The 24,571-nt window shown below is 42.4% G+C and overlaps 2 protein-coding genes across 2 annotated transcripts in view; both read right to left on the reverse strand.

The window, feature by feature from the left end:
• fhit (fragile histidine triad diadenosine triphosphatase) overlaps positions 1–24,571 on the reverse strand; it is a 200,658-nt gene that overhangs the window by 13,462 nt on the left and 162,625 nt on the right. The gene's annotated exons all lie outside the window — the stretch shown is intronic.
• Positions 13,507–22,807, reverse strand: apobec2a (apolipoprotein B mRNA editing enzyme catalytic subunit 2a). Its single transcript, XM_088309490.1, has 3 exons — positions 22,492–22,807; positions 15,864–16,088; positions 13,507–14,655 (listed from the first exon to the last, which is right to left on the reverse strand). Exons 1-3 carry the CDS (start codon positions 22,716–22,718, stop codon positions 14,352–14,354), a joined length of 756 nt encoding a protein of 251 aa, XP_088165616.1. The 5' UTR covers positions 22,719–22,807; the 3' UTR covers positions 13,507–14,351.

Here is a 24,571-nt window from a genome sequence, read left to right on the forward strand (position 1 = left end):
ATATTTCAGCACTTCATTGAACTACTTGTTGGCCTGTTTGCTATTTCTGTTCTTTCTTTTCTGTTCCCAATTCCCCGAATTAGGTGATGGCGATTCACTTGGAAGTGGCTGTACTGAATTTACACCAACTGACCGGTACAAGATCGAAGGCTCATCTTCGGATATGCTGCCATGGATATTACGGCCCTGGATGAGGACCCACTCCACTGAAGTCATCTTCCTGCAGCACTTCATTCAATTGACTCTTATATTATCTCATCTATTATTGCATAGCATCATTGTATGTGCCAAATGTTGCCCAGTTGGCATCCATTGCAGCCTGGTCATCCTGGAAGGGGGATTCCCCCATCTGTGGTCCCTTCTCAAGGTTTCTCACTTTTCCCCTAATGAGGTTTTGTGAGTTTTTCCTTGCCCTCCTGGGGGTTAAGATCGGGGATGTCGATTGTGGCTATGTAAAGCCCTTTGAGACTGTCTGTGATTAAGGGCTATACAAATAAAATTGACTTGACTTGACTTGACTTGACTTGTAAATGGCAGTCAACCTGAAACAGAACAAAGGGTAGACTGCTAGGAGCCACTTTTGTGATCCTGGCATGGAAGTCCATTGTTTCAGAGGGGTCTCGTTCACACCTCCTGTGGTGCAGCTGTGATCCAATCTTCCTGCATTCCTCTCCTGAGGGTCTGGTCATTAGCATGGTCTAAACTTCGGTTACACTTAAAGGATTTCATACTTTTGACTATTAAAGGAATATAAGGGTTTGAGCTTAACATAGTTCATTAGATGTTGGTGCATCCAATGTATGAAAATGTGATATTGTAAAATGCTGAGAGTGTGACTGGTGGAGCAAAACTGGTTGCGGGGGTTGTGCAGGAATGGAATGTTTTAGAAGCAGATGGTGCGAGCGAGACGAGATGACTCCGGGACCAGTGGACGAAGGAGAGGCCATCGGGGGATAGCACAAGCAGGAGGAGTCGCCACGGGATTCGGCGGGAGAAGAAAGACCAATGAGAACAAGCTAAAGTTAACTGCAGGATACACATAGCCAATAGAATCATGCCAGGATGCCTTTGTCTCTGTGCCATTTGCATATTGTATAGTATGAATCATAACTGGGCAACTCGGAGGTAGAACACATTCGCTGGTGGCAAGAGAGGTGTAGAGTTGTATTGAGAGTGACCCGAGACCCAGGTGCCATGTAGAAATCTGTGTATTGGGAATAAACCCACTTGTGCGTGAAAATGCCGGCTTCCTGATACCTTTCTATTGCAGAACGAGCGCGCATATTGTTGGATGAGTGAGAGTTGGTTAAGGTCGCGAATTGGAGTCAGATTACTAATTCGAGTTTACATTGGTTTAAAATTAAATTCTAACATTGATATAAAGATAAATTCCAACAGGAGACAGCTGGATAAAAAGGCCAATTTAGGGCTCCTAATCTTCGCAGGTGTATACAGATTCTGAGGTGAGGCTGCAGCTAATCTATGGGATGCAAAGAGTGAAAGTCCATTTTTTCAAGTCAAGTCAAGTCAAGTCAATTTTATTTGTATAGCCCTTAATCACAGACAGTCTCAAAGGGCTTTACATAGCCACAATCGACATCCCCCCAAGCCACAATGCCACTCAAACTCTTTCACACCTACTCAAGACTACTACGATTTGATGAGTCAAGACCAGCAGATTTCATTGATTGTTTTCTGTGAAACCGGACTAATAACTCATACTGATGTCTTTCCATCCAACGGTCGTTGGAATGCAAGTTGTGACAGAAGGATTTAGGGGCCATAATGTGACATGAGACAATTACTTCACCTTTTATAAAGGCGAACAGCAGCTCCTGATGCGGAAGATCACCATGGTTGGTATAGTTTAAAAAGACAAGCCTTAGCACCCACCTGCACCGCTTTTCATCAAAGTTTGCCTTCACGCCTACCACCATTCTAGTTCCGTACCTCCCAAAGAAAAACAAGAATGTAGTTCTTCTGAGCATACAGGCGGTGACATCAGCGATCATGAGAACTGGAAGTCCTTCTTCGTCCGAGACTACAACCACAACAAAGGAGGTGTGGACAAACTTGATGGTGACTGAAACATACACCTGGAAAAGGATGACTGCCCGGTGGCGTCTGGTCATCTTCCACAAAATCATTGTTTCCTCCTACTATGTCTTTGTCATTGGATGTCCCGTAAGCAGGACAAGAGGAGGGTGTTCCTGGAGCAGTGAGGAAAGGCACTTGTAATTCCACTCTTTAAAAGAAGGAAGCATGTCCCATGCACAGAAGTCTCTGCAGCAGTCGTAAACGCTATTCAGAGTGCAGCAGCTCTTGGTCATCCTGAGGATCCAGCTACCACTGCCACTTCCCCAGTTCGGGCAAGTAAAAAGTAGAGATGTCAGTTCTGCCCTCAAAAGGACTGTAAAACGCACAGTGTGCGGCAGCTGTAAGAAAAATCTGCAAAGGCTTGTGCAGTTGCATATTGTGCTACTTGTGCCTATTAATCTTCCGGTTCCAGCGCTGCGCGAGTGGCTGCCTGTTTACAGCAGTGTGGCTCACTATTGAGCCTTTTTCGTGTGTTTTTTCCCTTTACCCTGTTTCATTTTATTTTATTTTTAATTTTTACCTCATCTCAGCAATGGACATTAGAAATTAGAAATCCCTTTATTGTCATTGTACTCAAGTGTGCAACGAGATTAGAGAGCTCCCCTCTCCAGTGCAATACAACAATAATACAGACAAATATATAAATTAGATAAATAAATAAGAGAGTGCAACGGAATTTAGTACTGAATAGTGTATGTAAAAACACATCACAATGCTGTTCTGCAAGGTAAGGTGGTTTTACTGCTGTTGGGGGCTGTTTTTTGCGCGATCGTGTCCGGAGACGAAACTCGGAGCTACGGATCGATCGTGTACTCAAGAGATCAGATGTTAGCACTCCGTGCTAACCCCGCGTCGGCTCACGGAGTGAGACCCGATATCCCCCGTGAGCTGAGGAGGAAGAGACGGGGATGTCGTGCGGGGGCTAAACGCCAGGCAAGGAGGAGACGATACCACCCCGTCCGTTATTATGGGGAATGTTAGATCCCTCCCCAATAAAATGGACGAGCTAACAGCGCTAACCCGGCACGAGAGGATTGTCCGGGAGGCGAGCTTGCTGGTGTTCACGGAGTCGTGGTTAACAGAGCTAATGCCGGACACCGTCGTGGAATTGGACGGCTTCCAAATACTATGCGCGGACAGGACACTGCAGAGCGGTAAAAGGAAAGGGGGAGGGCTGGCTGCGTTTGTTAATGATAGATGGTGTAACCCTGGGCACATAACTGTTAAGGATCAACTTTGCAGTCGGGACATTGAGCTGATAGCTGTTAGCATGCGTCCGTTCTATTTACTGCGAGAGTTCAGTCATGTGATCGCGGTGGCGGCGTACGTGCCACCCTCTGCTAACAGTGAGACAGCCTGTGACGTACTGACTGCAGCTGTGAGCAGGCTACAAACACAGCACCTAAATGCCCTGCTCCTTATCTCTGGTGACTTCAATCATGCTTCTCCTTCCTCCTCTCTGCCTTCATTCACACAATATGTAACCTGCCACACCAGAGACAATAAAATATTCGACCTTTTCTATGCCAACACCAAGTAGGCGTACACATCACTGCCCCTCGCCCCGCTGGGCAAAGCTGACCACAACTTGGTTGCTCTCCTGCCTGTGTACAAACCTCTGGTCCGCAGGCAGCCAGCTGTGACACGCACTGTTCGGCGATGCTCTGGAGAAGCCGAGGAAGCCTTAAAGGACTGTTTCAACACAACTGTGTGGGAGGTATTCAGCAAAGCTCACGGTGAGGACATTAATGGTCTAACAGACACAATTACAGACTATATTAACTTCTGCATGGATAACACCATTCCCACCAGGACTGTAAGATGTTTCTCCAACAACAAACCCTGGATCACACCGGACATTAAAGCTCTCCTGAAGGAGAAGAAGAGGGCTTTTGTATCAGGCGACAAGGACGAGCTGAAGAGAGTGCAGCGTCAGCTGAGAAGGAGGATCCGAGAGGGGAAAAAGTCCTACAGGATGCGGATGGAGGAACAACTGCAGCGGAACAATGCCAGGGATGTCTGGAGGGGCCTGAAGACCATCTCAGGCCACGGACAACCAGGTAAGACCCAGAAGGGGGGGGGGGGCTTCAGTGGGCAAATGAGTTGAACCTATTTTTCAATAGGTTTGATCAGATGCCTGACCCCACTCAGGCTTCCCTGCTGCAGCCCCCACCAACCCCTCCTGCCACTGCGAACGAGACCCTCTCTCCCCCTCTCTCTCCCCTCTCTCTCTCCACAGGCTCCAGTTCCCAGCCTCATCAGACAACCACCACTTCCTCCTGCTCAGCCTTGTTCCTCACAACATCACAGATGAAGAACCAGCTGAGGAAGATGAAGGCGAGGAAGGCAGCAGGCCCAGATGGGATCAGCTCCCAGCTCCTCAAATCCTGCGCAGACCAGCTTTGTGAAATCGTCCAGCACATGTTCAACCTGAGCCTGAAGCTGGGCAAAGTCCCCCAGCTGTGGAAAACATCCTGCCTGGTTCCGGTTCCAAAGACACCCCATCCGAAGGAGCTCAACAACTTCAGACCAGTGGCGCTGACGTCTCATCTGATGAAGACCCTGGAGAGACTGGTCCTCGTCCATCTGCGCCCCCTGGTCAGCTCCTCAATGGACCCACTCCAGTTCGCATACCAGCCTGGCATCAGTGTGGATGATGCCATCATCTACCTGCTCCACACTTCACTCTCCCACCTGGAGAAGGCGGGGGGCACGGTGAGGATCATGTTCTTTGATTTCTCAAGTGCTTTCAACACCATCCAGCCCGCCTTATTGGGAGACAAGCTGGAGCAGGCGGGAGTGGCCCACCACTTCATCACATGGATCCACGACTACCTCACAAACCGGCCACAGTACGTGAGGACACAGGACTGTATGTCTGACGTGCTCCTCTGCAGCACGGGAGCGCCGCAGGGAACTGTTCTGGCTCCCTTCTTGTTCACCCTCAACACCTCGGACTACAAATACAATTCCACAACCTGTCACCTGCAGAAGTTCTCTGATGACTCTGCGATTGTCGGCCTCATCACTGACGGTGACGATCGGGAGTACAGAGGGGTTACGCAGGGGTTTGTGGACTGGTGTCAGCAGAACCGCCTCCAAATCAACGCTGGGAAATCCAAAGAGCGGGTGGTGGATTTCTGCAAGCGTCGGCACTCTTCACCTGCACCGGTGAATATCCAGAGAACAGAAGTTGAGAGGGTCTCAACTTACAAGTACCTGGGTGTTCATCTGAACAACAAACAAACAAACTGGACTGGAGCGACAACACAGATGCTCTCTATAGGAAGGGTCAGAGCAGACTCTTCCTACTCAGGAGGCTGAGGTCCTTTGGCGTTCGGGGAACACTCCTCAGGAACTTCTATGACTCGGTGGTTTCATCAGTCATCTTCTATGGAGTGGTCTCCTGGGCAGGAGGCATCTCGAGCCGGGACAAAAAGAGACTGGACAAACTAGCGAGGAGGGCCAGCTCTGTCCTGGGCTGCTCCCTGGACTCAGTGGGGGGCAGGAGGATGACGGCAAAACTGTCATCAATGCTGGACAACCCAGCCCACCCACTCAATGACACTCTGAGAACACTTCACAGCTCCTTCAGTGATAGACTTTTACACCCTCGCTGTACCAAAGAGAGATTTCGCCTCTCCTTCCTGCCGACTGCTGTCAGACTTTTTAACAAGAACATTGGGTCAGGCCTACAAACGGGAGGGATTTCGTGTAATTGTGCAGTCCTAGGAGGCAATATAAACTACTACTGCACTTTCAGCCAAGGGTGTACTAAAATATTGACCAATGATGTATTTTGTTTACATTACAGTATTCTTAATACAGTACTTCTATCACTGCAGTATTTCTACCATTGCAGGACGTTCACTATTACAGTACTTTTATCGTTGCAGTACTTTTATCATTGTAGTATTTCCTATCATTGCGGTACTTTTACTATTACAGTACTTTTCTCATTGCAGTACTTTTATCATTGCAGTATTTCCTATCATTGCGGTACTTTTACTATTACAGTACTTTTATCATTGCAGTATTTCTCTATCATTGCAGTACTTTTTACCAATACAGTACTTTTATCATTGCAGTACTTTTCTATCATTTCAGTACTCTCACCATTACAGTACTTTTATCATTGCAATATTTTTATCATTGCAGTATTTTCAATCATTCAGTAGTTTTTATCATTACAGCGTTTCCCCCTCTGTATAATGGACAGGCATTAGGAGTGTTTCCTTACACTAGATACGTTTATACTGTGTATATTTGCATGCTTTTCTTTAGTTATAGAAATAGTATAAATGTTTTAAAAAGTAAAGATGGAAAACTCAGTTATTCACACTAATTGTGGTGAAGGACAAGTTGTTTCTTCAAGCAATATGAAATTTGGTATTTAAAATTTAATTAAACTGCTTGTATTGGGGGTTTACTGAAGACGGGTCATTTTGACCCAGAGGACACATGGCGTATACAGAAAATGAGGACAACAGAGAGGTTAATGAGTAGATGTGGACGTGAATAGGAAATTAGCTATCAAATGAGTTTTAAGTAGTATTATGAATTATAAAACCTCTGCCCTAATATTACATGGACATCATACATAAAGCGACTTGCACATTCATGTGCAATGTTTGAAGTGAATTAGCGCCAATGCCACACCTATAGTGCCTGTATTTGCTAATTTTATGTTCAACACCCACTAAGGGTTTCAGTACAAAAACACTGACATGATAAACAATTTCTAAATTGGACCAATACACATTGAGTTGGTCAGTGGGTGTGTCATCACATTTAGTGCTTGAAAAAGAAAAAATACAGAACGTTTAGCTCATTTTGAGAGTTATGTAAAACATCTAAATCTATTGCCGCAGGATTGGATTGAAACTCTGGGTCCTCAATTACTCTTAAAACCAAAGACTATGCATATATGTATGTCTCTTTGTGTATATTTACATATATATTATATGTATAGCATGCCGAATGCAGGAATATCCACCAGAGCAGTTGCCTCATGAATTGAATGTTCATTTCTCTACCATAAGCCGTCTTCAAACAATTTGGCAGTATATCCAGTTGGACTCACAACCAGACTACAGGGTGACACGGGAGTGCATTCTCACTCCTGTACCAGCCCACTCCCACAGAAAAAAAATCCTGGACCTTCCGATCCCGGACCAAAGTAAAAACTAAAACTGTCTGGTGAAAATGACTCCCACCTGTCCTGATCCTGTTCACCATGACCCCCTCTTTGTCATGGGCTCTTATATTTTTTTCCCCCCACTACTGGATAATGATTCTCCAATTAACCTTTTATCCTTGCTCGTCCAAATCATTTAATTAAATATAAAGTTGACTCCCATCCATTACAGTGACCCTCAGGTTTACTGAATAAATGTCAGCCTATACCGCAGACCACGTCTAACCACACCGGCCTGGGACTTCCACATCCAGCATGTCTGAGAGTCGCCACCCGGACAGCTGCAGCACAAACTGTCATAATCCATCTCATGGAAGCTCATCTGCATGCAAGCAGACTTGCCTGGACATGAATGAAGCAAGATTGCACATTTCAGAGCAGCCGTGTATATTGGCCAGCATAAGGCACACCTGTGCAATCATCATGCTGGCAAATCAGTATCTTGATATGCCGCATCTGTGAGGTGGGATTAATTATTTTAAAGGAGAAATGCTCACTAACAAAAAAATCAGGCAGATTTAGGAACCATACTTGAGGGAAATTGACTTTTATGCATGTAGAAAAAGTTTTAGACCTGTCATGATCCGTTTCCGTTATGTCTTGTTTTTGTTTACGTTTGTTCAACTGGCGTGGGGGGCGTTCCCCTCCAGCGCGTGTCGTGATGGCTGGAGAGACGCACCCACCAGCCACGCACCTGTTACTCATGGACGCCTTGATCACCTCGCTGCGGGAGAGACGCGCTCGTCAGCCACGCACCTGTCTCTCGTCAACCCGCTAATTACGTCGCCATTTAAGCCTCCTTCACTGAGTACTCGTCGTCGGTGCATTAACCTTTTGATGTCACTGTCAATCGGTCACGCTCAGCGCTCAGTAATCGCTGTCATTGTCGCTTGCTCCGGTCCCTGTTTCCAAGTCATGTTTTGCCCTGTTGTTTCGTTTATTTGTTCCAAGTGCCTTTTTGGTTGTTTTGCTAATTAAACTCCCTTTAAGTTACCCTTGCCTCGTCTTCCCTACATTTGGGGTCCTCTCCTACTTCCTCCATCCCCCGTAGCGTAACAAGACCTTTGAGTCCAACTCACAAAAATAAAAGTGTTGCACGTATGCATTTATGTGAACCTCTTGTTTTCAATTGCTGTAATTGGCCACTGCGCAACAGTACAATAAATTCTACAACTTGCCACAGGGAAAATGGACAGAGCAATACTCTCCCACATTGTCTCTCCATCCACCTTTCTTTTCTATCTTGACTTTTAGCAGTATGCTAGCTGCGCACGCTTGTTTACAACGTTGTTTAACGGTTTCTCAGAGTCTTTGCACCCAGCAAACGTGGTTATTATAGTCCTTAGGGAAGCTCCTTCCAGGACTACTATTATGGGACTACATGGGCTGTATTATAAAACCTCATAACTACTTTTTGCATATCTAAACCCTTATACTGAGAGGCTCCACTCACCATAAAAAAAAAAGAGTAATTACGTTGGTTATTTATTTGAAAGTCTACTAATAGTAATTCATGTTTTTATAGTTACCTACTTGAAGGCTCCCAGTGATCAATTTTGACTGTGTTCTGCAAGTTTGGTGTTGCGTTCAAAGATTCCGCAAGCTCCATGACATTTACAAATCCAATCCCAATGAAGTTGTGTTAAACATAGTTAAAAACTAAATACAATAATTTACAAATCATGTTCAATCTATATTTAATTGAATGCATTTCAAAGACAAAATATTGAATGTTCAAACTGCTATGTTGTTTTTAGCAGATGATCATGAACTTGAAATTTTATGGCTGCAACAATTCCAAAAAAGTTGGGAACGTGTTGCAGCCATAAAATTCGAAATTCATGATTCTTTGCTAAAAACAAAGTTTATCAGTTTAAACATTAGACATTGTCGTCTTTGTAGTGTATTTAATTAAATATAGGTTGAATACAATTTGTAAGTCATTGCATTATACTTTTATTTATGTTCCACACAACTTCCCTACTTCATTGGAATTGGGTTTGTTTATTACATCAAAATCTTAACACACTCACTGGTCGTTAGATAAAAAACAAGGAGGAAACGGAATCAATGAATTACAGCATTGACTTTTTTTTGACAGCCTCATGGTTTCATCAATATGACACACGCTGGTAAATTTTACTCTCTCAAATTAAACGCCTCATTACAATAAATTCTGCAGTCGCTGCTTTGGAAACCCAAGCATTTTGTGTGGATATATATTTTCAGCTTGCTATTGAGTTAAACACAAACTTAGATTTACTTGACACATATTAAACTGTTTGGCAAAATTGCAACATGCGAGAAGACAGATGTTAGGTTGAAGATATATTTTATCCCATATTTTACTCTATTTGTATTGCAAAAGAATTGTTCCACAGCGTAACTTATGTTTGACCATATGGATGAGAAGACTTCACAGAGAAGCGGATGCCTGAAGACTGGATCAACGTCTGCAACATCAAAGGAGGTGTGCCGAGACACACCTCTGAAACCAAAGGACTGAGATTTTAGTATCAGAGCACTAAAGGGGGCATATCTGCCTTTTCAATCAGTAAATGACTGCCATAGATGTCTGTCTTTCCTCTTGTGTCTGAGATGTTTACATGTTCCTGCTGGTGCTCCCCCTTCAATCCTTAGTGCAAATACATTGTATTGTTAGGGACTTCCCTAATAAAATAGAGGGCTCGGCGGAGTGTGCTCCAGAACGAAGTTGGAGTTGTAACTGAGCACACCTCCGTTCGTTGTCCTCGCGAGTAAAAGATCAACTCTTGTCTTCCTTTCATTCATTTTGCCTATGTTCAGTGAATGCTTAGGTGATTGAACCTGACAACAGAGGTTTGTTAAGAAATGGGAAATCTGTTAGGGGAACATTTTTTACGACAATAATCAGGTCTATTATGAGTAGTTACGGAAATGGAAGTCTTTAAACTGCACCAAATCCCAAGTATCCATTCATTAAAAATGAATGAAGATGAACTGTTCAGTGCTTTGTCTATTAATTAATTATTCCGCACTGACATTAGATTTGTAACACATTCACTTACTGAGGGACGGTGTATTCACAGAGCTTCGTACACAGTCATACGTGGGGGACGTGACTTTACTTTAAACATTAAACAATTATTGAAAACCACATAATGATAAATTGGTGAGAATCCAATGCAAATACTTCTTGAGGATAATTTAGTTTTTTAGTTTGAGAAGTAGCTACTATAATTCATTATAATTGTTTAATTACTATAATAAACTGTGATAATTGACAATGTTTTTTCAAAGCGCTCTTCTACCACAACTGCTGCACACCTGCCCACAAATTGCAGCGATGGTGACCTGATGGCTGATGGTGGTATCATGATCTGTTTTGGATGATTTTTGGTTTTCCTTGTTTCTTTGTGTCTCGTTGGTTTGTTGTCGACAACTGTGCTTGTCATCCCGATCCCTGTGGTCACCCAAGCTGCTCCTTCCAACCCTTTGTCTTGTCCAGGTGTTCCTCGTTGTCTCGCTAATTTGCTTTTATTTACTCCCGTTTCCTTGCAGGTCTTGTTGGGTCATTGTCTATGTCAGCTGTCCTTGTGACATTGCCATGTCACTGCTTTTGTGTTTTCTTCAAGTCAAGCCAAGTTTAGTTTTCCTATAGTTTGTTTTGTTACTTTGATTCTTCTTTTGTACATTTTGTTTGAATTCCACAGATCCCAATTCTTTGTTAGCCATTTTGTTTTTGTAAAATTGAATCATGTCCTCCCGCTAACCCTGCTTCCCTGCGTTTGCTGTCATCCTCCTTTCCAAAACATGACAGATGGATAGCCATCAAATTATCAGGTGTGCCGCAGGTGTTTAAAACGAAATGTGCTTGGTCCGCCAAAACGGCCAGCATGCCACAGCATGGTCTGCCACATTCCCAAAAACATTAAATGAGTCTTACACCAGCATAAAACGCAAGATTGTTCTTGTATTACGTGAGTCGTGTATCTGGATGCGCAGGTAATCGTTAGGTCAAAACAGAAGGTCACGTTTGCATTAGGTAAAGACGTCAAATAAGTATTAGTTCGGATTGGTATCTATTATACTACCCCAAAAGAAGTGTGTGCGTGAGTGTCTTGACATATTAAATTCGGGCAGTGGCCCTGATGATGCTAAGTAAAGAGAAAAAGTGAGTAAATAATTTTTGGGGAAAAATTCCAATATTGAAAGCATTTGTGAGAAATTTGTGCTATGGGGTGAGATGTTTTTGATCATTTCAAGTTTAAAGTTGAGATAGGTGTGGTAAGAAAAAGTGTAGGAGTGACGTCTTGTAATATTTGGGCAACCATGCGCAGATGTTACAAGAGCGATTGCATGTTGTGAATTGTTAACATACTCTGGAAAAAGAGATTGACGAGACGCAAGAGACAAAAGGATTATTGGTGTAACGTGCATGTGATGTGGGATGCAGGAGGTAAGGGGACAGAAGAGATTGCGTGACTCTGGTTTTGAAGATAACTTTGAGAAATGTTGCAAATGGATTCAAAAGATGACGAGACGGACCACTGCCTTGAAAAAATGACATGCATGCATCCATGTCGAAAAAGTAGTGAAGTATATCATAATATAAAAGCTTATAGAATGTAGTGAATTTGTGCCGGGCTACAGTTGGTGATCTCAATATGCCGGACAATCTTGAAATGGTGGCAGGCAATCATCTGCTGACTCTTGCATGTAGCATTTTAACAGTCAAGCACTTTTGCACGACAACACTTTTTCATGTATGAAAGCTAGCGCTGCAGCACTTTACAACTCATTCTCATACTTGCATTCATTGTATTTGTATGGCTGTCCATTAGTGTGTTCTTTGAAACTGTACTCTATTTTAATGTTATGTTATTTCATTCATTTACGCCCAAAACATTGCTCAATACTTGTTGACGTAGCAGTAAAATCCATGTTATCTGGAGGATACATTCATTTGCTCCACCTTCATGTAGCTCTTCTGTCCTGGGTTCTCATTTTAGTTATAATAAAGTCACGGCCTTGCGAAAAATTAGATGCAAACGTTTCGAGCTGGCTTCTGTCCATTTGATTTGCTCATTATGGTCACTTGACTCGAACAACTGCTACCGTAATGCTGAGCCACAGTCTGTTATAGCAGCGTATGTGAGGAAAAAAAAAAATGTTTGTGCAACGATGCATGGTCCATTACTATAAAGATAACTTTATGAGGAATTAGGGCCCATTTAAAAAAAAAAAAACTGACCAGATCAGCCTGGAATAGTTTTACAGGCACCCCTCCTGTCACGATCCGTGTTTGTCATGCCATGTGTCTTTGTTTTGACAGCTGTGTGGGCGTTCCTCCAGCGATCGTCTCAGGCCAGGCCGTCAACAGCTGCGAGACACGCCCACCAGCTCCACACCGGACTCCTATTCACACACTGATTGCACGCACTATTTAAGACACTTACACTGACTCCCCAGCGTCGGATCGTTATCCCACATCGCTCATGTTCATGGTCCACGTTCTAGTTTGCTCTCTTGTTAATGTGTACCTTGTTACTGCGTTTTTGTGTTTTCGTTCCCGCCGGCTATTGCTCGGTGCGCTTTCTGTTTTTTTCACTTACCTGATTGGATTCCTCTTACCCTTGTGCGGTAAGCTATTTGCGTTATTTCTTTCTCTTGCCTTTTGCAAGTGCTTTTCGTACCTCCGTATTGCCTTTTGCTCCCTGGTGTGATTTCCCACCAGCGCTTTGTTTTCTCTCGTCGATAGTTATTTTTCATAGTTGCCATAGCCAATAGCCAGGGCTAGTTCACGATTGTATATTGGAGATTGCCTATTCTAATTATTAATACATATCTTTGTATCACCTATTTTCTCGTGTCTGCGCTTGGAGAGTCCTGCTCAATCCACCAGCGTTGCTGGTGAATCCTAACACCTCCCTCCCATAGTACTGATAAAATGACTAATAACAACTGGATGATGTTGTCTCATTACACACAATCAAACACTTCAATTGCATTTTTTAATATATATTTTTATTTATAATAATCTTGTATTGCAATTGTGGACATACAGTAGTTCTCCAAAACTTTAGTAGTGTATGTGCATACACACCCTGCCATTTCTTCTTGTTTGTAAGACTGGTACTCATTTAGGAAGAATGTGGCACTCACCAAAGAATATCTTCTTGCATTTACCACTGAATGTTTTCTTGCAATCAGCATGGGTCTCCAAACTTTTTTTCAATATCCCATTTAGAAACTGATGAGAACCAGTCTTTCTGAAACATGAGGGTGTACTGAATTCTAACCGAGATGTCGTCAACCTCTCTGAAGTGCTTGTGAATGAATGTCACACATGACTCAAGTCCTCATATGTCAACAAACTCCTGTTCAAGTGTCACAACTGGCCTCTCTGTGACCTTTCAACATTTTTCTGGTGGAGGGGAAGTACTGAAGATGTACTATTTTTACATTGCGTGATGTTAAATGACAGCCTTTCCGGCAAGACCTGAAACCAACCAGTTCCATCTGTCAGTACGGCAAGATCAAATTGTCATTCAGCATCAGACAATGGGGTGGTATTCTCCACGGCTACTGTCAGTAGCTTGTATAAATACATGCTATTAGAACTTGATGGTACTTGAGCTTGTTTTATTGACAACTTATTGAAAATGGTCATTTTGTTTTGAAAATGGTTGGGGAGTCATAGGTTTTCAAGGATATCTGCGAATTATAAAGTTAAAAATAGCAAGGGCCTTTATACTATTTGAGCCTTTTGTGCACTATATAAAGAAGACGTTGCCATGGGTACTCATTCATTCCAAGTCATATTTGAGTATATTGAGTATATATAATGGGATTTTCCTTTTGTAATTTATCTAATCGTAATGGATTGCAATTCGAATAATACAGTACCACGTCAGCACTGCTAGGTTCCGATTTCTCCACACAATTAATCATCTGGTAGCCACTTCGGTGAATTGCCGTTTAGGAACTCGTTTCCCCACTCAAAAAAATTCCATGATTCCTTTCTGTCAAAAACCATGACATCACCCATCTTTCTTTTAACATATGCTTACTGTGTTCACTGCAGAATGTCAGACAACTTCTCATGATAATACTCATAATTGTCTTTGCAGTCTTCCCACAGATTAAGAGGTTGATCCTCATTCTCCACAAATGTATCCCAGGTATAGGAAAAGTCCAGAGGCTTCATGACCCTGAGCTTGCATCCAGCTTTATGCAGAGCCTTTAGACCAGCCTGGATCTCTGCCTCCTCACACTCAAAAAGCCGAGCAGCAAAGATGCTCAATTTGATGTTTTTCTTGGCGTTTAACACATCAGCTATCTTTGCTGCACAAGCAGCGCAGGGACTGGATGACATATACCTGAAAGGAAGGAGATGATACAATTTTATTACATTTGTTCTTTCAGTCTCAATGAAAAATATGTTACATTTAGTTCAATGTTATTCAATTTAATCATTAACAACAAATCACCTGTCGGAGACAAGTCATATTTTGAATGTATATTTTGTTTGTGTATATTAGATGAGTGGTCCCCAGCCTTTTTCCTGCCATGGATCGGTTCATACAACTCCATAACTTTTGCAGACCGGGTGCTGGCAGCATAGTGTGACGAGAGGGCTTCGTGCATGCTATCATTACTCATTTCGTTAACTTGTGTGTTTAATATTAGCTTAATGTGACTCGGACAATTAGCATCTTGTCATGTGCCAACTGCAAGTTTGTTTTGTTTTTTATCAGCTGTGCGGTCGAAAGTGGCCTGTGGTCGTGTACCAGTCCGCAGCCCGGGTGTTGGGGACTACTGGATTAGATTACTTAAAAATTCTCTCTTGCTAGCATATACTTTTTATTACACATGTTATTCATTGACTGGGAAATTTAACTTACGCTCTCCTATATTTTCTGTTGTACACAACACATCTTATAGATTTTAGGGGAGAGAGAGTGAAAGGGGTACAAACAGTACTGCGCTTCTTGAGCAGGGTTACTTGAAATGGTGCCTTGCTAAAGGGCACCTCATCAGTAGCCAGAAGCACACTAGCTTTCAACCAAAAGTTTTTTTGTTTTTTTTACATTTTGTCTGCAGCGGGATATCAACGTTCCGATTGCAAATTCCAAGTCATTACAGATGAGCTACTGCTGACCCCGAGAGATATGGTTTCTTTTCATGTGCCTATGATTTGAAGAATAAAAAAGCTACAAGCTGGAAGGGAGCACACATTGACAAATCTTTCAATGTCACACATCATTGTCATCAAGACAAATGGTTATTGTATACTCCTTTCTCACCTGCTCTGTTGTGAAGTCACATTGAATTTAAAACATTATCTTAACTGAATAACAATAAAAAAGAGGTGCCGGAATAATTGCTTTCTGTGATTCACTTAAAAAAAAATAACCATTGTGTCATTTCATACATTGCTTAGTTCATGGAGGAGAATCTCATATTCATGAAACATGGCCTTGGACATTTCATTGGCTCACCTATGCAAAATCTGAGAATAAAATGTTTGTACTCTATCAAATGTGAATGTGGAATGTTTGTGGAGATAAAAATAAAGTAAATTCACCAGGTAATTGTGTATTTGAGTGAAGGGTCATGGTCAGACAGGCACTGTGTGAAGAAGGCCTCCTCTGCATGAGGTCCGCTGTGTTCATCCTCCAGACAGCCTCTTAGAAGCCCTTCAGGTGTGTTCCCTCTATCCACCAGGTAACACAGGTAGGTCTTATTGCGGCCTGAGGAGTATTCCACATTCTTGAACTGGAACTTGAATGCAAAAGGATCGATTCGATCGCTGTGAAAAAGAGCGAACAAGTTTGAGGTTATAATTACCGTATTTTCGCAGTCATAGGACGCGCCCTTTGAGGCAAAGGGCGCAACACCTGTTGAGAGTGCTATTTCTGTCTTTGAAGCACACACTGGGCACTCCGCCTTAAGGCGCTAGCTCAGTTGCTTTTAGCAGAGCAATAGCTTGGTTGCTCGCGCTGACTCAGCCCATGGCAATTCACTTTGCCTTAATACCATAAGCAATCGCCACATTTTAAAGACAGTTGATATGATATCATTGACTATCATTGACAATGACTCTAACCAATAATAGGTATCATGGCAATAGTCTACTAGACTACGTCAGGGGAGGGACTTCACTGGTCACCACACTCCTTAGAGTCACGGTTTAAAAAAAAAACAAAAAAACTCAGCATACAACCAAACAATGAAACAAAGAAATAAGATTAACACAAAACATGTATCTCTCATGCCATCAATATACCAAAAAGAAATAAAAACAACACAATGATATAGCAATGGCTTCTTGGGAGCCATTAGAGCAATGCCTTCTGGGAGCCACTCAGACTCAGCCAAATTACATGGCTGTTGAGAAAGATTTGCTGTTATGCTTTGGGCTTTTTGTCTGTTGTCTAAACCTGGGACGTTTCTTGCTTGCAATAACATAAATGATAAGACAGACTACAACATTGTGGACAGCTGCCCTTTTGTCCAGCTTTCTCCCACACCATCACCCAAACACCATAGTCACATAATGTATAGTCATGGTCACTTTGAAGCATAGATGACTCACACTTTGTCCAGTAGGGTGTCCTAACATGCACTCCGAACAGCCCAATGAGTAAAAGGGTTGTTGGGCGCGAGTGATACTTTGTCCATATAATGAGCGCAGTCTAAGGCGCTGTGTTAGTTTAGGGGAAGATTTGGGACTTTTAAGTGCGCCTTATGACTGCGAAAATACGGTACATAACTCCTGCTCAGAGTTGAAGACTCGAAATTGTCAATAGTCACGGCGCCAATTGCAAACAATAACTAACAGTGTGAAAGATTGCATTTCCTGTGATTACTGCTGACTAGCTCAGTGGTGAACTGTTCCTTTTGCTCCAAGCCAACTGCAATAGACTCCAATTCATCCATGACCCTTATGAGGACAAGCAGTATGGATGCTTTCTAGTCAGCTGAATTTGATTTAATGACCTAGGTTCATATTTTAAGTTAAAACGAAAAAAAGCCACACATTTACATGTTTTTCTGGCTGTGTAGATTTTCCCATCCACTCAAGTATTTCATGTATACACCTTTGTTTCTGATAGACACTCTCAGTGGAGAAACTCAAAAATGTGGGCATTCCCTGTCAAATGTGGTCATCCATGCAGTCTCCCATTGACATACGCATTTTCTACTCCGCGTTCCAGAGCCTGAAGTAATTTCAGCATCCCGGGGAGGTAAAACATAACAGGCTGTGAGTCGACGAGTACAGTATTTTACTCGTACTGGTAAAGAATATCGACGCCAGCTGGCTTTTTTACATCTGCACCTGCGCTGAAAGGATCCGCTTCAAACATGCTGTGCGACAGCCAGCATTAAGAGACAAGTCTTTGGAATATATATATATATATATATATATATATATATATATATATATACAGTGAAACCCCGCTACATATATACAGTGAAACCCCGCTACTTCGCGGTTCACCTTTCGCGGGTTCAGTGCTTCGCGGGTCTAAAAAATATTCGGGGGCATTGTAGTTTCGCCGAGCGGCACGAGGGGGCGCTGGAGCGGTTAGACGGCCGGCGTGCGCCGAAGAGGAGAGTGGACGAAGAAGAGCATGTTCCCCCGGGCACGATTTGGGGCGACGTTTTGCGCGGTTCGGACCGTACCAGAGCTCCGGAGGAGGCCGGCGTGCGTGGCAGTTAAGCCGAAGAGGAGCACCTTCCCCGGGCACGGGCCGTGTCAAGCGGCCCCTAAGTTTAACCGAATGGAAGCTCCGGAGGAGGAGGGCATGCTCACGTCACAGTTAAGCCGAAGAGGAGCACCTTCCCCGGGCACGGGCGGTGTCAAGCGGCCCCTAAGTTTAACCGAATGGAAGCTCCGGAGGAGGAGGGCATGCTCGCGTCACAGTAAGCCGAAGAGGAGCACCTTCCCCGGGCACGGGCGGTTCCAAGCGGCCCCTAAGTTTAACCGAATGGAAGCTCCGGGGGAGGAGGGCGGGCGTGTGTCACAGTTAAGCCGAATAGGATCACCTCTTCTGCCCGGGCACGAGCGGAGCGTGAGGCTGTCAGTTATGAATGAATAAATAAATAAATGAAGAATGCCACCTTTCATTTCACTGTCATGATCCGTGCCTGTCATGCCGCGTGTGTTTTTGTTTTTTCAGCTTTGTGGGCGTTCCTCCAGCGATCGTCTCGCGCCATGCCGTCAGCTGCTGCGAGACGCGCTGATTACACTGACTATATTGTGATTATAATAAATATCTTTGTATCACCACCTTTTTTCCCGTGTCTGCGTTTGGAGAGTCCTGCTCAATCCTCCAGCTCTGCTGGAAGATCATAACATTCACAGGGCACACCGGACGGCGTACCAGCAGGTAAAAGTCGAAGTAATTAAATAAATACAAAAATAAGTAATTGAATAAATACGAAAATAATGGCTGGGGAATAAAAAAATAAGTTTTAATAATAAATTTTTTTTTTTTTGTTATAACATGAATTTCACTCTCTCTCTCTCTACCCATATATATATATATATATAAATATATATATATTTATTTTTTTTTTAAGCATTTTTGAAGGTGCGCCACTACTTCGCGGATTTTCAGTTTTCGCGGGTGGTCTCGGTCCCCATTAACCGCGATAACCGGGGGTTTACTGTATATATATATATATATATGTTGACCTGGTTTACTTGGATAATTAGGCTTTCCGTTTTTTTAGGCTGATAACTCTTTGATTTAAACAAATAAAGGTAAAGGATGTTAACTTAATGGTTAGCACTTGATATATTTCTGCAGGAGATATTTTACTGTTTTTTTCTGGAAGTGGCACCCTTAAATTCCTGGAGCCACATTTTCTTGAATGTGAAATAAACGCCTTATATTTGTTTGACTGGCAAAGGTGGTTAATGGGAACATTGCTAAATATTTAGTATATAAGTGCGCTCTGTTGAAAATGACTAAATATTGAAACTATATAAAAATGTGAACATAGGCTAGACATTTCGGGAAGTTGGACTTTGGTTTGGAAGAAATTTTCGTCGTGGACCTCTGTGACTTTTAATTGAATTCCCTCTGCTCTATATTGTCCCCAGGTGTGAGTGTGAGTCGTCTGTCTGTGTGCCCTCCAAATGGCTGGCAACCAGTTCAGGGTGTACCCCGTATACTAGTGATGAAAAATGAAGCTTCAAATTTGCTTTATGAACCAGTTGTTGTATTTTTTTGACTCCTCAAGATGGCTTTGTTGTCTTAAATAAAGGGGTTTAAGAAACGGTAAGTGAGTGTACTTTCAACCCAATGGTGAACAGAGAGTGCCATCTAGAGGAGTAAAAAAATAAAATAAATAAAAACCTGATTTATGAAGCAAATCTGAAGATTCATTTTCCCATCACTACTGTCTACTGCCCGAAGCTGTGATAGGCTTCAAGCACCTATATATGGTCATAAAAATGTCTATGTAATAAAATGGTACAAGGACAGCTAATTTACAAAACGGCAGGCACACCCGTTTTAATAGCTGGACCTACCATGCTGAATTATTATACACATTATTGTTGTTCAAGTGGTGGGATTCCCTGCAACTCTGCAATATTGGCTTGTTTGTGATCATCCTGTCTATAGATGTACTATGCCAAAAGTGGCATTAATTTCGGGTAACGCTATAAATGGGGATCTTTTTTCAAAATGGAAAGAGAGAAGACAGCATAATTCAAACAGAAAACCATGGTATGCCTGAATACATTTCATTAGAATAATTGGTCATTGGGAAACCCTGTCACTGAAATGACTTGAAAATGATAAAAGCAATACAGAATCAAAAAACATACTAAAAATTAGCATATGAAAACATGCATTGTATTATTTTGGTGGGCAACAAAATGATTAAAAAGTAATGAAACTGGCTTTGACAAAAAATGATGCATACACATAAATTCAAATGTAGTTGTACAACCTTTAAAAGCAGCCACAGCAAGCCACTGATTTCTGTAACTCTCAATGAGACTTTTACTTGTGCCCATTCCCCATGAGTAAACTGCTTCAGCTATCTCAAGTTTGAGCGGTGCTTTCTTCCAACGACATGCTCTGCAGATTAAATCTGGTGTTTAGTTTGACCAACAATTTCAACACTTTCTGACATGGAGGGGGCAACATTGCAGTGTATCAAACTAATTATACATCATCTCAATGGCTCAGATTAGAATGCCAAGGCCATAATACACACACACACACACACATATATATATATATATATATATATATATACATATATATACATCCATCTTCTGTACCGCTTCTCCTCACCAGGGTCGCGGGGGGTGCTGGAGCCTATCCCAGCTATCTTCACAGAGACAAACAACCATCCGCGCTCACACTCATACCTAGGGGCAATTTAGAGTGTTCAATCAGCCTGCCATGCATGTTTTTGGAATGTGGGAGGAAACCAGAGTACCCGGAGGAAACCCACGCAGGCACGGGGAGAACATGCAAACTCCACACTGGATGGCCAGAGAGAGGGATCAAACCCACGGCCGATGCTGTCTCTCACTGTGAGGCCATCGTGCTAACCAGTCGGCCACCGTGCCGCATACACATATATATATATATATATCTATATATATATATTATATATATATATATCTTCGGGCAGTAGTATGTATGTGTATGTATATATATATATACGCCATTAGTGACTATTATTATTAATCATATTATTATTATAGTTGGGCATTGTATATTACAACATGTTGCCGGTCTGTCATTTGTCATCCGTTACCTGGATACCCGTCTGTCATTCGGTAATATCTTAAATACGTACCAACTTGTAATCGCCAGTTGGTCACTCTGTCAATCCGGTCGTTCGTCAGGTATTATCTAACCAGCCATCCATTATCTGTACCGCTTCTCTTCACAGGGTTGCGGGGGGGGGGGTGCTGGAGCGTATCCCAGCTGTCGGCAGGGTACACCCTGAACTGGCTGCCAGCCAATTTCAGGGGCACACATAGACGAACAGCCATCCTCGATCGCACTCATACCTAGGGGCAATTCAGAGTGTCCAATCAACCTGCCATGCATGTTTTTGGAATGTGGGAAGAAACCGGAGTACCTGGAGGAAACCCACGCAGGCACAAGGAGAACATGCAAACTCCACCCAGGAAGACCGGAGCCTTTGCAATTGAACCCATACCTCCCCACTGCAAGGCCATCGCGCTAACCAGTCGTCCATCGTGCCGCATGATATTCTATATTATTATTATTGTCTGTCAGAAGTCTGTTGGTGCTTCAGTCGGTCGCTTCACATTTACTTATCCGCCAGTCTATTGAAATGGTGGCTGCCTGCAGCTGTTTTAATTTCAAGTTTAAAATGGTTTACCTTCATCAAAATCACACTCTGCATTGTAGCCAAGCGTAAATAAAATCCAATCCAAGTAGCACACTTGAACTTTTGTCAATAAATGTGCTTCTTCTTCTTCTTGGTTTATGGCCAGTTGCAGCTCTTTGGGGCATACCGCCACCTACTGTACAAGAAGCGCAAAGTGTTTCTATATGTAGTCATAACCCGAGATCAAACTCGCATGAAATTCTTGAATTTAAATAATTCCACCAAGATTCAACAGAAAACAACAACCATAAAAAGTTTATATACAAATAAATATGCACAGTCCCCCGCAGAGAACCTATTTAAAACAAGAGCCCGCACTCTTGCACGTGCTGCATATAGTCAATGCAGTTCACTCTAACAAACACACGAGACAGGCAGGGGCGTGTTTCTGTCAGTCGTGAGCAAAACGAGCATCCGTCAGTCAAGGAGAGAGAGTTCCGTCAGTACCAGTTAGTGATGATTACTTTGATGGGCAAAAATCCACTTCCATCAATGCTTAGTGCATCTTCTGTTTTGTTTTGTTTCTTGTCTATCGTCAGAAAAATGGGCATCCATCAATGACTGACTGATGGACAATTCACTCAATCTGACGGAATGCCCACCTCTGATTATTTGAATTATTGTTATTTGGATCATGTTTTTTTTTTTTTTTTTTTAAAGCTTAAATATTTCACGATTGCACTTTTTAATGCTATTCACATCCACGGAACAAAAATTTGCTAATTGGACGCAAATGGAATTGGATTGGTAGATGTTAATTTTATTAATAAGTAGCTTTAGCTAGCACTAAAAGCACTTCTCTCATATAGACTTACCCTGCAATTATTTCAAATGGAGGTAGTTCCATCGGCTCAACCTGAAGTTCTCCATTTTTCCCATTAGCTGTTACATCATTGTCGGGAAGTGGCTCAGCTGACGGTCCCTCGCCATTAGGTTGAGCATTTGCTCCTTGACCATTCACTTCATTTGCATCCTTGGTGTTTTCACCAGCTTCCTTTTCTTGCTTGTCCTTTCGACGCAGCATACGACTTCTGTCAGCCATGGTGTCAGATTTAGTGTCGTCTCGAGAATGAATACAATAAAAGTTAAAAAGACAAGTAGCAGCTCCGTAATTTCTCCAGACGGTGAGAAGCAAGCTGTTAAATGGTGGACAGAGCAGGGGGGGGGGGGGGGGGGGGGCGAAGGAACTCTGTAGTGCAATGGACTAGACAGAGGTACGGGGGAAAGAGGAGCGTATGGAGTTGGTCAGGGGTCTCATTTGGGAGGAGCAAACTGATGTTTTCGTTTGTAATTTTTAGTTTGTGATTTACTTGGGTAAACATTACAATTAGAGTGTAATATTGAATCATACAGCTTACTTTAGTGAAGGGGTAAACACTCCACCAAGTGTTATTAAACTGCATAACTGTCAAATCCAGTTGAGTTGAGTTCTAAATAGTGAGTTAATTAATTAATAGCTGAGTCTGGATAGTAAGCAGTGACTTTTGGCACACAAATAAAAACACTCACATATACAGATTCTAAATTATATCTGTAATAGCATTCGTCTAAAAATATCATCATTGCCCTTTAAAGGTCCAAAGGGTTCAAACACTGGTAGAGACACTCAAGCAGCTGCAGCTTACAGAACAAGCATGTCTATTAAAAGACTTGAGATGAGAGAACCAGCCGTGCCTGTAAGGAGAGCGTGTCGTGTGAGATTCATAAATCATTAGTGGCTGTTTAGGCTTCCTTTTAAAGGGTGTCTCTGTATGGCTGCGTGTTGGTTGTATGTAGTGTTTTAAAAGACAATGGAGAAAGCTTTATTTTCAAAAGTAAGCAAGTGGCCCTCAGACACAACTTCCTAAAACAGCTTTTAAACACCTGTCAAATGCCCCCTTGATAAAAATTGGAACCTTCATAAGCAAGATGGTTCCATTGCACCTTTCTAACCACATAACTTTAATAGATTATTTTCTCTTGAAAAAAAACCCCCAAATAATTATTTAATAATGTTCCTAGAGAAATATTAGCTTTTCCTTCAAAACACATCAGTCAGTCAGAGAGTTGTTTTACTGCTAGGAAACATACAAAATATTCTTGGCCTGAATTAACATGAGAAAAAAAAGTAAAAAAAATAATTAAAAAACAAACCACAAAGCAAATACAGAAAATTGTTTAAGAATGTAACTTAATTTGATGGAATCTCTGGTTATGAAACTGGAACATTGTATTTTCTAATACTTCAATCCAAGTCTGGAATGGATAATTGTATTAAATTATTATTATAAAAGATATTTTGTGTACATTTTAACTAAAATTAAAACACATAAACAATAAATAACAGAAGAAAAGCTGAACATTGACAGTCTCATGTTGAATCAAAAGTTAAAGAATAAAAATGTGTCTTCAAACGAGTTTTAAAAGTAGAGAGAGATGGGGCTTGCCTAACATTTAATGGGAGCTCATTCCATAGGGAACGACCGGCAACAGAAAAAGCGTGATCCCCTCTCTGGCTATGCTTAGTCCTCGGTCCCACCAGAAGCATTTGCTCCGCAGACCTTAGAAAGCGAGCAGGTGCGTAGGGGCGGATGAGCTTGGAGAGGTACGCTGGGGCGAGGCCATTTAAAAATTTGAAGACAAACATAAGTATCTGGAAGCGAACTCTAAAGTGCTCTGAGAGCCAGTGAAGAGAGGCTAAGATTGGGGTGACGTGATCTGTCTTCCAAGCGCCAGTTAAAAGGCGAGCAGCAGCATTTTGGACCAGTTGGAGGCGCTTGAGCGAGGACTGGCTGACTCCAAAGTAAAGTGCATCACAGTAATCTAGCCTAGATGTAGCGAAGGCGTGGATTACTGTTTCTGAGTGCTGCTGGGAAAGAAAGGGCTTCACTTTAGTCAGCTGGCTGAGATGAAAGA

Source organism: Idiotropiscis lumnitzeri, chromosome 11 (assembly GCF_059441095.1).
Source record: "Idiotropiscis lumnitzeri isolate Australia: NSW breed Sydney's pygmy pipehorse chromosome 11, RoL_Ilum_1.0, whole genome shotgun sequence".
NCBI lineage: Eukaryota > Metazoa > Chordata > Actinopteri > Syngnathiformes > Syngnathidae > Idiotropiscis > Idiotropiscis lumnitzeri.